Consider the following 15,892-nt stretch of genomic DNA (forward strand, 5'->3'; position numbering starts at 1 on the left):
TAAGTATTTTAGGCTTTGTGAGCCATATGGTCTCTGTCATAACTCTGCAGTTATACTTAAAGCAGCCATAGACAATACATAAATGAGTGAGTGGGCCTGCGTCCAATAAACTTTTATTTACAGACTCTGAAATTTGACTCTCGTATAATTTTCATGGATCAAAACATATTTTTGTTTTGGTTTTTCCCCCCAACTACTTAAAAAATGTAAAAACCATTCTTAGCTTGTGGGCTATATAAAAACACGTGGCTGGAGTTCTCAGAGCTCCTGGTACAAGCTTCTTCCCTTGGGTGGATTCTTGGCTTTTCTCCCAGCATGGCCCCCAAACACCAGTCTTCACTTCCACCCCAAGCAAAGAAACCGAAGAAACCGAGACTGACTCCTGCCTCCAGGCCAGAGGAAACGTCTGCTTCTCCGAACTTGCCGAAGGAAGAAAAAGAACAGCAAGAAGCAATTGAATATATTGATGAAGCACAAAAGGAAACAGACAGACTTAACGAACAAGCCAGTGAGGAGATTTTGAAAGTAGAACAGAAATATAACAAACTCCGCCGACCATTTTTTCAGTAGAGGTCGGAACTGATTGCCAAAATCCCAAATTTGGGGGTAACGGCATTTGTTAACCATCCATGAGTGTCTGTACTCCTTGGGGAGGAGAATGAAGAGGTGCTGCATTATTTGACAAGAGTCGAAGTGACAGAATTTGAAGATATTAAATCAGGTTACAGAATAGATTTTTATTTTGATGAAAACCCTTCGAAAATAAAGTTCTCTCCAAAGAATTTCATCTGAATGAGAGTGGTGGTCCATCTTCAAAGTCCACTGAAATCAAAAGGAAATCTGGAAAGGATTTGACAAAACGTTCAATTCAAACATAGACTAAAGCCAGCAGGAGGAGACAGTATGAGGAACCAGAAAGCTTCTCCACCTGGTTTACTGATCATTCTGATGCCGGTGCAGATGAGTTAGGAGAGGTCATCAAAGGTGATATTTGGCCAAATCCATTACAGTACTACTTGGTTCCGGACATGGATGATGAGGAAGGGGAAGGAGAAGAAGATGACGATGATGAGAGGAAGAAGGATTGGAAGATATTGATGAAGAAGGGGATGAGGATGAAGGTGAAGAAGATGAAGATGATGAGGGGGAGGAAGGAGAGGAAGATGAAGGGGGAGATGACTAACAGAACACTGGTGGATTCCAACCTTCCTTTGTTAATTTTCTCCAGACCCTGGGAGCAAATTGCAGCCTTTTTTTTTTTTCTTTTTTCTCCTCCTCTTGTGCTCAGTCGCCCTGTTTTTGAGGTCTCTTTTCTCCTTTATACCATGGCTCACAACTTATTTTGGGGAGAAATACCTTGAGCAGAATTCAGTGGGAAAAGAATCTCTACCCCTTTCTGTTCCAAATTCATTTTTATCCCTTCCTGTCTCAGAAAAACTTTATGGAATCAACACCACCATGCTCTGTGGGGAAAAAAGAAAACCCTTCTGCTCCCTTAGCTCTGCTGGAAGCTGGAGGGTGCTAGGCCCCTGTGTAGTAGTGCATAGAATTCTAGCTTTTTTCCTCCTTTCTCTGTATATTGGGCTCAGAGATTACACTGTGTCTCTATGTGAATATGGACAGTTAGCATTTACCAACATGTATCTGTTTACTTTCTCTTGTTTAAAAAAAGAAAAAAAAACTTTAAAAAATGAGGTTATAGAAAGTCAGCAGAGGGTGGGTTTGAGACGTTTGGGTGGGTTAAGTGGGCATTTTGACAACATGGCTTCTCCTTTGGCATGTTTAATTGTGATGTTTAACGGACATCCTTGCAGTTTAAGATGACACTTTTAAAATAAAATTCTCTCCTAATGATGACTTGAGCCCTGCCACTCGATGGGAGAAACAGCAGAACCTGTAGGATCTTATTTTCAATTGACATTCTCTATTGTAATTTTGTTCCTGTTTATTTTTAAATTTTTCTTTTTGTTTCACTGGAAAGGGAAGATGTTGCTCAGTTTTAAACCTTAAAATTATACAAGTTGCTTTGTTACAATAAAACTAAATGTGTACACACACACACACACACACACACACACACAAAATATGTGGCTGGTTGGATTTGGCTATGAGTTATAGTTTGCCAACCCCTGGGTTAGAACAAGGAGCCAGACTGCCAGGCTCTGCTATGTGACCTTTGACAAATGGCTAAACATTTCTGTGCTTCAGAATTCTCATCTGTAAAATGGGGACGATAATGATAACACTTGGAGAAAGTAAAATTGTACAACAGCTTTGGAAAACAGCTTTTGGCAGTTCTTCAAAAAGTTAAACATAGAGTCACCATATGACCCAGCAATCCCATCCCAAAGTATGTACTCAGGAGAAATGAAAATACACATTCACACAAAAACTTGTTCATAGCAGAGTTATTCAGAACAACCAAAAAGTGGTAACAACCCAAGTGTCTACCAACTGATGAGTGGATAAAATGGTATATCTATGCAATCAAATAATTTTCAGTCATAATAAGAAATGCAGTACTGATTCATGCTATAACATGGATGAACCTTGAAAACCTTGAGTGAAAAAAGCAAGACGCACAAGACCAAATATCATATGATTCCATTTATGTGAAATATCCGAATGGGCAAATCCGTGGAGACAGAAAGTGGATTATTAGGTTGCTTGGGGCTGGGGGTGGGAGTGGGGGAGTGACTGCTAATAGGTATGGGGATTTTTGTTGGATGATTAGGTCGTGGGTGGGTGGCAGGGGACTGTCCTAGGGGACTTGCAAGGACGGGCCTCTGACTCCGAGAGAGACAAGGACCCACGGCAGGGCTCTGAGCAGAGGCCGACCCTCCCTGACCTAGACTACAGTGGTACCTGCTGTGCTGGGGCCAAGTTCCCACCCCTCCCCTGCCTCACAGTACTTTGTTTCCTCCCCCAGGACCAGCCGGGGGCCTCCATGGGCGCCTGAGGGCAGGGCGCCAGGGCCGCGGGCGCGAGCATGGTGAGACACCAGCCCCTGCAGTACTATGAGCCGCAGCTCTGCCTCTCCTGCCTCACGGGCATCTACGGCTGCCGCTGGAAGCGCTACCAGCGCTCTCACGATGACACCACGCCGGTGAGCTGCGCTGGGATGGGGCCAAAGGACCCAGGGAGCCCCAGGGCCTGGGGGAGGGGTCTCAGCTCTGACACCCTGCTGTGTGGCTCTGGACAGGCCAATGCCCTTTCTGGGTTTCAGTTTCTCCTTCTGTAAAATGGGCCCATGGAAATTCCCGAATCTACCTGACTAGGTGGGCAAGGAACATGGGTGTAGCCAGTTGTTGACTCCCCTCTGACAGTGTGGGGTGTGGGCTGCTCTTGAGGTCTGGGCAGGGAGGGCTATTCCAAGAGGGTGGGGTCCCCCAAGGTGAGCAGAAGTTCTCAGCTTCCTGGCAGATCCTGACGGGCAGGTAAGCAGACAGGTGGCTCTTCAAGGAGAAGGTGAAGAGCTGGGTCAGGCCATCCTGGAGCCTGGGAGCTGGCAGGGCCATGGCCTGGCACCAGGGTCCAGTCACCTGAGCCACAAGCCTGCCAGGGCTGGCAGCAGGTGTTCAGCTGGATAAAGAAAGCCTCCCTTAGTGTCCGGCTCCCCAAGCCAAACCCCACGCCACACTTCCGTCCCTGGGGCACCATCAGCCAGTGGATCTAGTTTCTTCTCTGAAGGAACCCAATTCCTTCAGGAGGGAATGGAGAGAGAGATAAATGGTATTTATCTAAAAGCTTTGCTGCCTGGAAAACAACTTTCTCCTCCCTCCTGCTTGTCTGAACAAAGAGGCCAGCCTCCAAATTCAGGCAGCCCCAAAACAGGCTGGAGTGGCCAGTGGAGGAGGTCAGAGGCCAAGCACCACCAGACTATCTGGATGTGGAGGTTGGGGAAGCTTGCCCACCTCCCTGCCCTCCTTCTCTGCCTGTGCTGGTAGGGACAGAGGGACAGGGCACTCGACTGAGTCGGGAGCCTGTTCTCATGACCCCCAAATGGTAAGAAGCAGGTACCACCTGTGGGTACCTGGCCTGATTCATTGCCATGTACCCATTCTAGCACACAGGAGGCAACATGCCCAACTGAGGCAAGGGAGAGGAGGGGCCTGCCCAGGGCAGCCTGTCCGTCCTATGTGCTGTGCTCCGAGCCCCATTCTCCCCTGAGACAGTGGAAGGAAGTCAGCAGGGCCTCCATGTGTCAGGAGGGCAGGAGCTCGCAGTCCGCTGGCACCCAGGTGTCTGTCTGTGTGCTGGGCGCTGAGCTGAGCACTGACACGCGGCCACCCGTTTCTCCCAAGCCCGTGAGCTAGATGTCATCGCCACCGCTTCACATGCGGAAACAGAAGCCAAGGACATCCGTGACCAGGACAAGGTCACGCAGCTAGAGAGGGGCAGAGCTCGGATCTGGCCCTGCATGGTGTCCAGTGCTCTTGGTGGGGGTGGGATGGGAAGACAGCTGAGGCTGAGGAAGGGAGGAGAAGGATGGCTGAGCTCCCAAGCAGGAAGCCCTTGGCCGTCGGAAGAGACACTGGAGGAAGGCAGCTCTCTCCCAGGGCACCTCACACCTCCTGGTGGGCCCAGGGCCAGCCAGTTCCAGGCTGTGGAGTCAGGAAGTGATGGGTCTTGGCTGTGGCCCGCCCAGGGCCCAGGCTGGAGGAAGTGGTGGGCTGAGGCCAGTTTTGAGTTGACTGGGGGCCCAAGCGGCGTAGGCTCTGCAAATGCCAAGGCCTGAGGTGCCAGGTATGGGGCAGTGGCCGGAGGCTGCAGACCACAAGCCTGGGAGAGGCTGGGAGGGGAGAGAGGGTTCTGCAGCAACTCTGGGTGGCAGGGCCTCTGCAGAAAGGGCTGAGCTCACCTCAGGCAACCCGCGCCTCCCAGCTGAGGATGAGCGGGCGGCCCACCCCGGCCCTTAACTCAGCTCCCCTCCTGCTTCCCCTCCCACTTCCTGGGTTCCAGCCTCCTCGAGCTCACGCTTCTCTCCCTGGCTCTCCTCTCTTCTCTTTTCTCTCCCCAGTCCCTCCCCAGACAGCTGGGCCAGAACCATGATGGGGGTTGGGCTGGGCTCCTGGCCTGACACAGTGAAGGCAACAGCAATCTGGTATCTCAAAGTCAGGGCTGGTGCAGAGAAGCTGCTCTGTAAATTTTGCTGAACTAATAGAGACCCAGAGTGAGCTCTGGGAGCGCAGGTTGGGGAGTGAAAGGAGAGCCCCTCGGGCCTGGAGGGTGGAGGAGAGGCCTCGCCCAGGGGGAGCGGGCCCAACTTTGGGCCTGTGCCTTTCCTCATCCCCACCTTCCCCTCCTCCTTTGGGCATCCCCTTATCCATCCACCCCCCCCATGCCCCCACCAGGCACTGCGTCCCCTCAGGACCTCTTGGGGGAGCCTCTTGTGTCTCCCAACTCAGGGGAGCCTAGGGTCAAGTTCTTCAGTGAAGCTGAACCTCTCTGGGCCTCTTCTGTACAGTGAGGTGACACACAGGTGGTGAGTCACAGAAGCACTCATCCTCAGGCTGGGAATGAAGTGTGAGAGTAACAGTTAATGTTTATTGAGCACCTATTGTATGCAGGGAGCTTATGGCTTATAGGCATCGCCCTGTTGATTGTTCTAACACCCTGTTGGGGCATATTTAATTGTCATGCCCTGCTTATGGATGGGGAAATCAAGGCTTGAAGCCCCATCCATGATAGATTTGCAGCAAGAGCGTCAGGAAGTTGGAGGCTGCCGGGAAGACAGGTGGGTTTTAAGTCTGGGTGTATTTATTTATTTATTTATTTTGAATTAATTAATTAATTTTGGGGGCAGCATTGGGTCATCGCTGCGGTGCACGGGCTTCTCGTTGCGGTGGCTTCTCTTGTTGCGGAACATGGGCTCTAGGTGTGCGGGCTTCCGTAGTTGTGGCACGTGGGCTCAGTAGTTGTGGCTCATGGGCTTAGTTGCTCCGCGGCATGTGAGGTCTTCCTGGACCAGGTATCGAACCCGTGTCCCCAGCATTGGCAGGTGGATTCTTAACCACTGAACCACCAGGGAAGCCCCAAGTCTGGGCGTGTTTAAAGGAGAGCTTACAAGGAGAAGAAAGGCAGGACGGGGAGGAGGACTTGGGAAGTTGCCTGAAAGAGAGAAAGAGCAGGGACCAGGAGCATTTGGGACAAGTTGGGGAATGGCTTGAATGCCAGGCTAGGTGCCCTCAGTGCTTCCCTGGTTAAGAGCTGGCCCCGCGGTACTGGACGGGGATCCTGGGGAGGCAAGGGGGTGCAGGGAGCCTGGGAAGGAGCCCCCGCCCCGCTACTCTCCATCCAGGCTGGCCTCCTTCCTTCCTGCCCCTCCCCACCCCTCACATTCCCATCTCCTCCAACCCTCTGCTCACACTGTCCCCTCCCCCCAGGACACACACTTGACAAATAAGGAAACAGGAAACTGAGGACCAGAGAGATGAAATGACGTTCTCTCCTGCCCCCCAACACCGAGGGAGTGGAGGAGCCTGGCAGCAGAAGGCTGGCTCACTCGACAGCCAGGAAGGGGAAGCAAAAGCTTTTTATAACTGGGGGTAATTAATGGGTTGTTGTCTGTGACTCATTACTCTAATATTGCCAATTAAGGATGGGGTAGGACAGAAGGCAGCTCTCAGGCCAGCCCCACAGGGGCCCCTGAAGACTCTGCATCTGTGGGACGCAGCACAGTATCAAAACCAGCTTCTTTTTAGCAAGAGGAATATAGGTCAGATGCCTGGAGGAACTTCCAGCCCGAGACGCTGAAGGAGACAGTCAACTCTCTTGCACTTCTATAGTATGTTTGCCTTTTGAAGGGAGTTTTAAGCTTCTTTTGACCCCCCTCTGTCTTATGGATGCGGCTCCAGGAAGAGGAAGTGATTTATTCAAGCCCAGGAGTTGAAGGCACGGCTTGCACTGCGCCTGCTTGCACCCCCAGTCCCGTGCCCTCTCCCCCGTTCCATACCAAACAGTCTTGTCTGGGATGCGTTGGTTACTTACTCAATCAACAAACCTGTCCTGATACCTGCCCTGAGTCCAGGGTATATCAAACCTGGTTCCTCCCTCCCTTGAGGGGCTCCTGAGTGGGTGGGGAGCAGATCAGAACAGACATCCAGTCCACCCAGGGTGATCACTGCCGGGGGCCCAGGGACACCGCAGGCAGGAAAGCTTGCCTGAGCTGGCGTCAGAGAGAGTTAGCCCATCATGTCATGCCAGAGTGGGGAAGGCAGGGGAGCTGCACGTTACAAGAGTGTCTTGTGTTTGGGAACTGAAAGCGATTTGGCCCAGTGCAGCTCTGGTGTTAGGAGGGAGAGCGTGTGGCCAAGGGGACCTGAGCCAGAGGCTGTGCTGGGGAGCCTGCACTCCATCCTGGGAGGTGGGAGCCCAGTCGGACTCGGTCTGTGCAAGGACCACTCTGGTTCAATCACGGAGAATGCGCTGAGGGGCCTTGAGTGGAGGCGGGGACGGCAGGGAGCTAGACAAGAAAGGCTGAGGCCTCAACTAGGAGGAGGGGTCTGCTAAGAAGTAGCAAAGGGAGGGATTCTAGAGACACCTAGACGGTGCATTCAGCAGACTGGCTGCGGAAGAGAATTTTGATGATGCCTCCCGTCATCCCATGATTTCCACCTGGCTGGATGAGGCCATTCCTGGAGTCGGGAAACCATGCTGTGCCCAGGGGGTGTGTGAGAGGCTGCGCCGTCTCAGGAGTGTTCAGGAATAGCACAGTGGGGGCGGGTGGAACACAGACAAAATACCGCCCCCTCCACCCCACGATTGCCTACGTCTTTCGATGGAAGCCCCTCCCCCCATGGCAGGAAGACACCTGCTGCTGGGAAATCCATCAGCACTCCCTCATCCTCCACCCTCCACACAGCCATCCCGGGAGAACCTACCTCACCCGCTCACAGCACTGCCCTTCGCTCCGCTGTCCCCTCTGCCTGGAATGCCTTCTCTCTGGTCTCTGCCTCTCAAGGCTCATCGCAGGTCTCTATTCCTCTAAGAAGTGTCCCCTTCAAACAAGAGTCAGGCCTCCTTCCCTGCCTCTCGCCTTCCCCTGGGCTCCCGCAACATCTCGGGCCTGGGCTGCCCATGTGGGTCGTGACTTCCTGTTTCTCCCGCTGGACCGTGAGCGTGCCGAAGGCAGGGCCTGGCTCAGAGGAGGACCTCAGGCAAGGAGTGGGAGGATGACTGAGCGGGTGACTTGAAGAGCAAGTGAGGAAGCCAGTGAGGGTGGGGAGGCTGGACCCCTGATGAGCTCCCAGGTGAGCACCCCAAGGAGCATTGGGTGGTCTGGAGAGTAGGAGCGCATGCTGCATTCCAGTGCCCCTGGCTGTGGCTGACAGGGAGGGGTGCTGACTCAGCCGAGGGACCTCCCAGGCCACCCTTGGAGGTGGGGTCAGGCTCTGCCAGTGGGAGGGGGGGGTGAGTTTCCCAGCTGGCTCCCCATGTTCTTGTCCTATCAACACCACGTGGGCCTGTGGCAGGGTTATGGGGCAGGGAAGAGTGGATCTCACTCAGGAATCAAGGTGGGCTCCCTGGAGGAAGCAGCCTTTGGAATGGGCTCCGGGGTGTGACTGGAGTCAGCCAGATGCACCTGGCCATTCCTGGCTAAGGGAGCTGCGGCCTGAACTCTACCCTGCCTCCTCCAGTGACTTAGTGTGTGGCCTTAGACAAGGCCAGACCCTTTCTGGGCCTCAGCTTGCTGTGGGTGAGGTGGAGGTACAAACCCACGCCCCAAGGGTCCAGTTAGATAACAGATACCAACGTGTCTCACATCCTGAACAGGACAGACCACTGTTCCCACTTGGGGAAAAGGTGTCCTCCCTACACACTTTCAAAGGGATGGCTGTTCCCTTCTCTGGTGCTTTGGGGGAAAGGGACCCAGCAGGTCAGAGAGGAGCCCTCTGAGCTTCAATTCTCCCACTTCTAGACTGGCAATGATAAGAGCCATTTTACCCTCTAAACCTTGCAGGTTTGCCATGAGGATAAGAAAATGGGAGATAATATTATTGCATCCATGAGAGAGAGGAGAGGCTGGCAAAAGTTGTTGCAGCACAGGGAGCTAAGGATTTATTGCTGTAATAAAGCCAGGCCATCGCTGGCTTTCGGGAACCCCTGCACCCCACCTCCTCCTCTCTGAACGGCACTGAGGGGGCCGGGCGTGGTCAGGCCATGCTCCAGGGAAGATGAATAAACTCTTGTTCATGATCTCTGTGACCACCTTGCGTGTCTGCTTAGGGAGCATGTATGGGGCAGGAGGTGATGGGCGTCAGCAAGAGGCTGTGGCCACTCACCGCCCTGTGGCTTTGGCCGGGCCCCCTGCAGGGCGCTGGGATAATCCCTCCTAAGGGCCCCCAGCTCTTCTGCTCATGTCTCCCCAAGGGCTGATGCAAGCCACAGGATGGTCGGGGAAGGACGGGGTGCTCCAGGCTGAGCCTGGCTTCATTCTCCTGCCTAATGAGCCACTCTGAGTGCACCCTGGCAGAAGCAAGGGCAGACAGAGGCCTAATTGCCCAGCTCCCTGTAGCCCAGAAAAATAAATCCAGCCTCTTAGGCTGTCAGGAGCTGGCTGGGGGCTGGGGATTTTAATCCTTTGCCCTGCTCGGCCCTAATGCTGAGATCCATCTCAAACCTCCCTAGGCTGCCCCCTCCCCCAAATCTCCTGGGTCAGAGCCAAAGTAATCCTGCCAGAGCTGCCCAGCTCTCTCTTCTGGGAGCTCCACACACCGTTCCCAGCTGACATTCACCAGTCTCCCCGTTAGGAACTTGGCGAGGATGAAACAGGCGGATGATTAGAGGAGCTGGTGTGCCCGAGGTGCAGCCTGCAGGTGGACAGACTAGGCGGGGAGGCACCCCTCAATCGCTCTCCAGTCTCTACAAGGCTGTGTGGTGCTGAGGGCACAGCTGGACTCTGGGGCCTCAAAGCAGAGCCGGGACCCCAGGAGTGGCACAGGGAGCTGAGCTCAGCCACGTGGAAGGAGCTGTGCCAGGCGGAGCCAGCACGTGGCGAAGGGCTGCCTTGGGACAGACTAGAAAACCTAGAAACAACCCACACACATCTGAGAGTGTGCTGTGTGGTAGACAATCATGGAAATCATTGCAAATATCACAAACCGTACAGGGACAGCTGAAGTATCCATCTGGTAAAAGTAAAATTAGATCCCTGTCTCTTACCTCAAATCAAAAGAAATTCCAGATGGATAAAATGTATTTTTTTCTTTTTTTAAGCTCCTTTTTTTCTGTTTAGGAAGCACACATTTGTTGAGAAAATTCAAACAACTCGGAAAGATGTAAAGTAAAAGAAATTCTAATCTTCATGCTTTAGAGGAAAGGCTTTAAAACCTCTCTCCATACACGTATACACACATATGGAGCTATAGATAGATAGGTGGATTACAGATTCAAGTGTAAACAAAGAGAAATTATCAGTGTAAAATATGAGTTAAATATATAATTGTGGGCCACCTTCCTTAAACACGATACCAAAGGCAAAAACCCATAAAGGAAAAGAGGGGTAGATTTGACTGTGTAAAAATTTAAATTTTTTAAACAAAAAGCATGAAAAACAAAATTAAAGTCAACTGATAAAATAAGAAAAAATAGACAATCTATATGAAAGTTACTACTCTTACATAGAGAAAGCTTTTATAAACGCCTAAGAAGCCAGTTGTCCCAAACAAAAGCTGCCAGGCTCTGTGCCTTCGCACCTTCCACTCCCTCCCTCTGCCCTTACCTTGTCAGGTAAGCCCGTTCCAGCAAGCCCATTCCTTTCAGCTTTGCTGCAAGCATCTCCTCCTCCAGAGAGCCCTCCAGACCATCCCTTCCCCCATAACTGGCAGTGTGCTCCTTGGCAGCCCTTGCTTGCCCCATTCGCCACACTCGTTTCTAGGATTGGCGTTGCCTGCTGGCTGGTCAGTCTTCTGTGCAGGTTGCTCAGAGGAGAGTCCAAGCCTGATCTGTCTCCCAGTGTCCAGGGCTCAGCACGTGTGTAGAACGACTGGAAGAGAGTGGTGGCGCGGGTGTGGAGGGGAGATGCTGGAATTTAGTTTGGTGTGGGGTATGAAGTAGGGGTCTAATTATATATTTTTTTACCAAATGGATGTCCAGATGTCCCAGTACCATCTGTTGAATTCTCCATCCTTTCTGTACTAATTTACCTGGTATTAATCCTGTGTCCATCCTTCCAGGCCATTCCCTGTCTTTGGGTCTCAGTTTCTCCAGATCTTAATTGGACCTTTAGAGGATGAGGCAAGATGATCTCTGAAATCTTTTCTAACTCTGAAATTCCAGTGGGCCCACCCTGGCACTGCCTGTGACTTGCTGTGTGACCTTGGGCAAGGCCTTGCCTCTCTGAGCCAGTTTCCTCCTTGGTCAGACAAGGATAATTACATGTCCTGCTTCTTGTTTCTTTGGGATAGTTGAAGAAGCTGGAGGCACCCAGAGCTGGGTGTGAATTCTGGCTCCATCATTATGTTTGCCCTTTGTGACCTTGGGCAGCTCACTTCCCCTCTCTGAGCCCTGGTTCCTCTGACTATTCCGTCTGCCTTGCAGAGCTGTGGAGAGGGCGACATGCGAAGGAGCAGGTAGAGGGCCCTTAGGACTGCCCCACCCCCAACTCTGCGAAGTGCTCACATAGGGCTCTGTCCTCCGTGGCCAGCAATGTGAGATCTTCTTCCTTCAGCCGTGCTGGCTCCTAGGACTGCAGCCTGCAGAGCTGGGCCTGACCTCTGCATCCCCCTGACCATGGCACCGACCCTGGGCTGGGAGGGGGTGATCTGCTTGGCTGTCTTCATCAGTTGGGGAACTGTGATGTAGAGCAGGGGGCGGGGAAGACTTGATCACTGTCTTCACATAATTAAAGGACTGTCAAACACGAAATGATAATTATAGGAACGATCATGGATTTGGCAACGAACAGCTTACATCTGTAATCCCGTTTGAGCCTGGCAGTCCTCCTGTGAGGTAGAGGTGACGTCATCTTCACGAACAGAGGAGGAAGCTGAGGCTTGAGGTCCTGAGTGATTGGCCCGCAGCCATGCGGCTAGTGGTAGAGGGCGGGGAATGAAAATCCAGCTCTTGATTGTGTTCCCCCACGCCCTGGTCATTTGACCCCAGTGTTCTTTCCTTTTGCCGGACTTGTTCTCTGTGGTGTCAGAGAACCAGCTGCAGGGTGGCAGCCGAGGAGGCAGAAATCAGCTGCACCTCATCAGGCAGGGATGGAGGCAAGGACAACAACTTCTGACACCCTGCCGCTGCCAGATACTTCTGTCCAACACTGCCGTCCCCATTTTACAGAGCAGGAAGCCGGCGCTCAGGGAGGATAAAGCAATGCCTTCTCCAAGGTCACCCATTTAGTAGGTGGCCAGTCACACCCAGCGTTCCTGGACTCCCAAACACAGCCTGCCTCTATCCGGTTGCTGTCTCAGAGGGAAGAATTTTCAGCCCAGAGGAGGGCCCGGCAGCACCCACAGGGAGAGTGCCCATCTCTGGAGCTGTGGGAGCAGAAGCAGGGCGAGCTCCTGTCCTGGAGGCCGCAGAGGCGGTCTCTGCCCCGGAGGACAGGCAGGGAACAGGGGTCCAGCAAGACATCTCTGCCTCCACCAGTGAACCTGAGGTCACAGTGGCACCAAGGGCAGGGAGGCGGCTGGCGCTCAGGGGCCGTCCTGACGCAGATTTCAGTCTCCAGGGTCAATTCGAGGGACCCAGGGGAGGTGCTCCAGACCCCGGGGGGACCCCAGCAGTGTGAGCAGTGTCTGTGTGTGTTCTGGCCCAGGGCCACGGTCTGGGGTGGGCAGGGGCCCACAGCGGGCAGCACACGTCCTGTGCGGGGCTGGGCTTTGTGGCTGCAGCGCTCTGTGACCCCGTGAGCCCCAGCTGCTAATAGGCTCTCTCTCCACACACACATTCTCCTCTAAATGCAGAAGGCTGGGGGTGGGACAGAGACAAGAGGGGTGAGGAGAAGACGTGACAGCCAACAGGAGACAGTGAGCAGGAGAAACTGGCATACGGTTGCCCGTGTGGGGTGGAGGGTCTCGTCTTCCTGGAGGATGGGGGCGAGAGTGGGAGGAGACGGGATGGGGCCGGGCCTCTGGGATTCTCCGCCACAGTCACCCCTGTAACAGGGATGGAGCCCCCTGCCCCACCTGCAGCCAGGGCCCGTCCCCTTCCCCAGCTGCTCTCAACCCTTCTTCCTTGCGCCTTGACCGGCATCCTGCTCCCAGGCAGCTGCAAGACTGGAAGGAAGGGGCTGTGGTGTCAAAACGGGAGCTCCTTCCCTTGGTTCCCTGGGGACCCCAGGCTTCGCCTGAGGATAAATCTGGGGTTGGATGATGTCCTTGTCCACTGGTGGCCCTGAGACCTCCCTGCATCCCCGCCACGTCCACACCTTCTTCTGTTCCTCACACCATGTCTGAGTACCGCCTTGTGATCCGAGGGATGTGGGCCCAGGGTGCACAGAGACACGTCAGCCATCCCTGCCCTGAAGGAGTCCATAGCCCAGTGAACTGTCCCTTCGTGTGCACCTACTGTGTGCCGCTTGACGTATATCACCTCATTGAACATCAACCCTCCACAATAGGGGGTGTTATTCCCATTTTATAGGTGAGGAAACTGAGGCTCAGAGGGGTTAAGTAACTCACCCAAGTGGCAGAGCCAGGTCTGTCTCCCTCTTGAGCCTGGGCTCTTTCCACCTCCACAATTCAGAATGTGATTGACAGTCAAGTTGATGGGTACCAAGAGTCTGCGCAGAAGCAGTTAAGAGAGGGAGGTCCTGGGACTTCCCTGGTGGTCCAGTGGTTAAGACTTCCACTTCCCCACCGTACTTCCACTGCAGGGGGCATGGGTTTGATCCCTCGTAGGGGAACTAAGATCCCACATTCCACGTGGCATGGCCAAAAAAAAAAAAAGAAAGAAAGAAAAGAAAAAAGAAAAGGAGGTCTTGGGAGCAGGAGGGATGGGAGAGGTTCCTGAAGGAGAAGAAGGCTTGGCCTAGGGTGTGGACTCCAGCAAGAGAGGATAAAGGACTCTCAGGGGGCCGAGCTGGGTCTGGGATTAACATGCCTGGGTCCCAGAGGGCAAGGGCAGGTATTGCGAGAGCTGTGCAGGGCTGGTTCCCAAGGGGGCGGCAGAGGATTGCCTCCTGCCGGGGCACCTGCGTTCAACCCCACCTCCACTTCTCCCCGACTTGGTCACCTTGTATACGTTGCTCAATCTCTGACTCACCTCCACTCATCCATATTGAGCCTCTGTGCAAATTAGCAAAGAGTGCCCCTTCCCCAGGGATCTTGACTGTTATCTGCTCGAAAACTGTCATGACAAATAAGGACATCAATGGTGACCATGATGTGAGTGGCACTTCTTAGAGTTGGCACTGCGTGCTCAGCCATATGTGGTGGCCCTTCTCTGAGTCTTGGTGTCTTTGTTTGCTCTGAGTTGGGGATAAATACCCAGGCATTGTACAGACTGTGGGAGGTGATGGAGGGCCAATGGCTCCCCCATCCCTGCCAGCATGGCCGTGGCCTCACAGCCTGCATCTCTGGAGCAGGGCCAGGCTGGCTTGTTGGGGGGCGGAGCTGGCTCAGGCCCCTCTCCTGTAACACGCCCTGACAAGGACCATTAGTGCCATTTGGAGGCTCTTTGTCAGTGGAGCTGCTCCCCAGGCCACTTCCTCCCCCAGTTCCTGGCCTTCCCTCCCCTGTCTTCCAGCCCCTGCCATTCAGTTTTTTCCTCTGATTGTTCTTAGAGTGACCTGCCCCCTCCATCCCTACTGTGGATGGGGCCTCTTCATCCCCATGTACAGGCTCCCTGTGTCCTTGGGACCTCTGGCTTTCAGCTCCCAGGACTTTCATCCCTGGGTGGCCCCCAGCCCCGATTCATGCCTGGTTCCAATAATGGGGGTCCTAGTTCTTTGTTGCGGTTCCCAGGGGTAGGGAGGGGCGGTAGCCCCTCATTCTTGCCCTGTCCTCCCTGCCCCTCTCTCAGGATCCAGCCAAGTGAGGACCGTGGCCCTTAGTGCACAGGACCCCTGTGTACAGGACCCCCTCCTGACACCTGCGGTCTTTCTGGCCACCTGTCAGAATTACCCGAGTCCTGCATCACACATCACCATAGGACATTCCCCACCCCCCGGCACCTGTGGCGGGTTCTCTACCTGCCACTGTCCCTGCAGCTATTTCCCTGGTCCCATGGGACTCCATGCTGCTGGCCTGGGACAGGACCCATCATAGGCGGAGGCTTACCCCTCACCCGGTCCCTTCTTAGGACCTTGTCCTCTGGCCAGAGGCCTTGCACCTGCTTAGGCAGAGCGATCTCTGTGGACAGATGGCCACTCACCGCTGCTGGCTCGGGGTTCACAAAAGACCAAGGGCTCCTCTGTGGGGGTAGGGTGGTAAGCCCCTGGTGAAATCTCTCCTGGGTGGGCATACTCATGCCAGAGTAGGAGAGAGGACCTTTGCTCACCTGCCATCTCACTATCGAATCTTTCCTAAGTTGCCACCTACCCTGGGAATATGAAGACCACCCAGATCTTCAAGGTGCTTACAGTGTAGCAGGGGGGACCGACATATAGAAGGACAGTTCTAGAACTGCAGGGTCTGTGCCTTAACCGACATGGGTGCAACAGTTATGGAAGCTCTGAGGAGGTGGGATTCACCCTGCTGGGACAGGGCAGGCCTCAGGGAGGAGGAGGGTTGCCCTATGGACCAGAGTGGGGTTGCTTTCTAGATGGAGCCATCAAGAGGTTAAACTGGGATTAGAACCGTAGCTCCAAGCTGGCTGTCCCAGTGCAGGAAGGATCAAAGAAGCCCGGAAAGCTGCAGGGAGCCCGGCAAGGGGCCCGGGAAGTGGCTGGGTGAGAGATGCTGAGCTCCTCCAAGCCCTCCAGCCCTCACGGTGGAGGGTGGTC

At 53.9% G+C, this 15,892-nt stretch overlaps 1 protein-coding gene and 1 pseudogene across 7 annotated transcripts in view; both read left to right on the forward strand.

The window, feature by feature from the left end:
* Window positions 1-15,892, forward strand: part of GDPD5 (glycerophosphodiester phosphodiesterase domain containing 5) — a 90,799-nt gene that overhangs the window by 43,528 nt on the left and 31,379 nt on the right. For 4 of the 6 annotated variants that reach the window (XR_014294599.1, XM_082627363.1, XM_082627362.1 and 1 more), the window contains one exon: window positions 2,930-3,106. The exons of the other annotated variants lie outside the window; for them this stretch is intronic. Coding sequence is in view for 3 of the 4 variants with exons in the window: in XM_082627363.1 (XP_082483489.1) it covers window positions 2,990-3,106 (117 nt within the window). In the remaining variant the exon portion in view is untranslated. The remainder of the gene's footprint in view (window positions 1-2,929; window positions 3,107-15,892) is intronic. 6 annotated transcript variants of the gene reach the window in all.
* LOC309807818 (protein SET-like) lies at window positions 316-1,975 on the forward strand (annotated as a pseudogene). Its single transcript has one exon. The product of its transcript is annotated as a protein SET-like (transcript).

The sequence above is a fragment of the Mesoplodon mirus genome, assembly GCF_964341445.2.
Source record: "Mesoplodon mirus genome assembly, chromosome: 7".
In the NCBI taxonomy this organism is placed as follows: Eukaryota; Metazoa; Chordata; class Mammalia; order Artiodactyla; family Ziphiidae; genus Mesoplodon; species Mesoplodon mirus.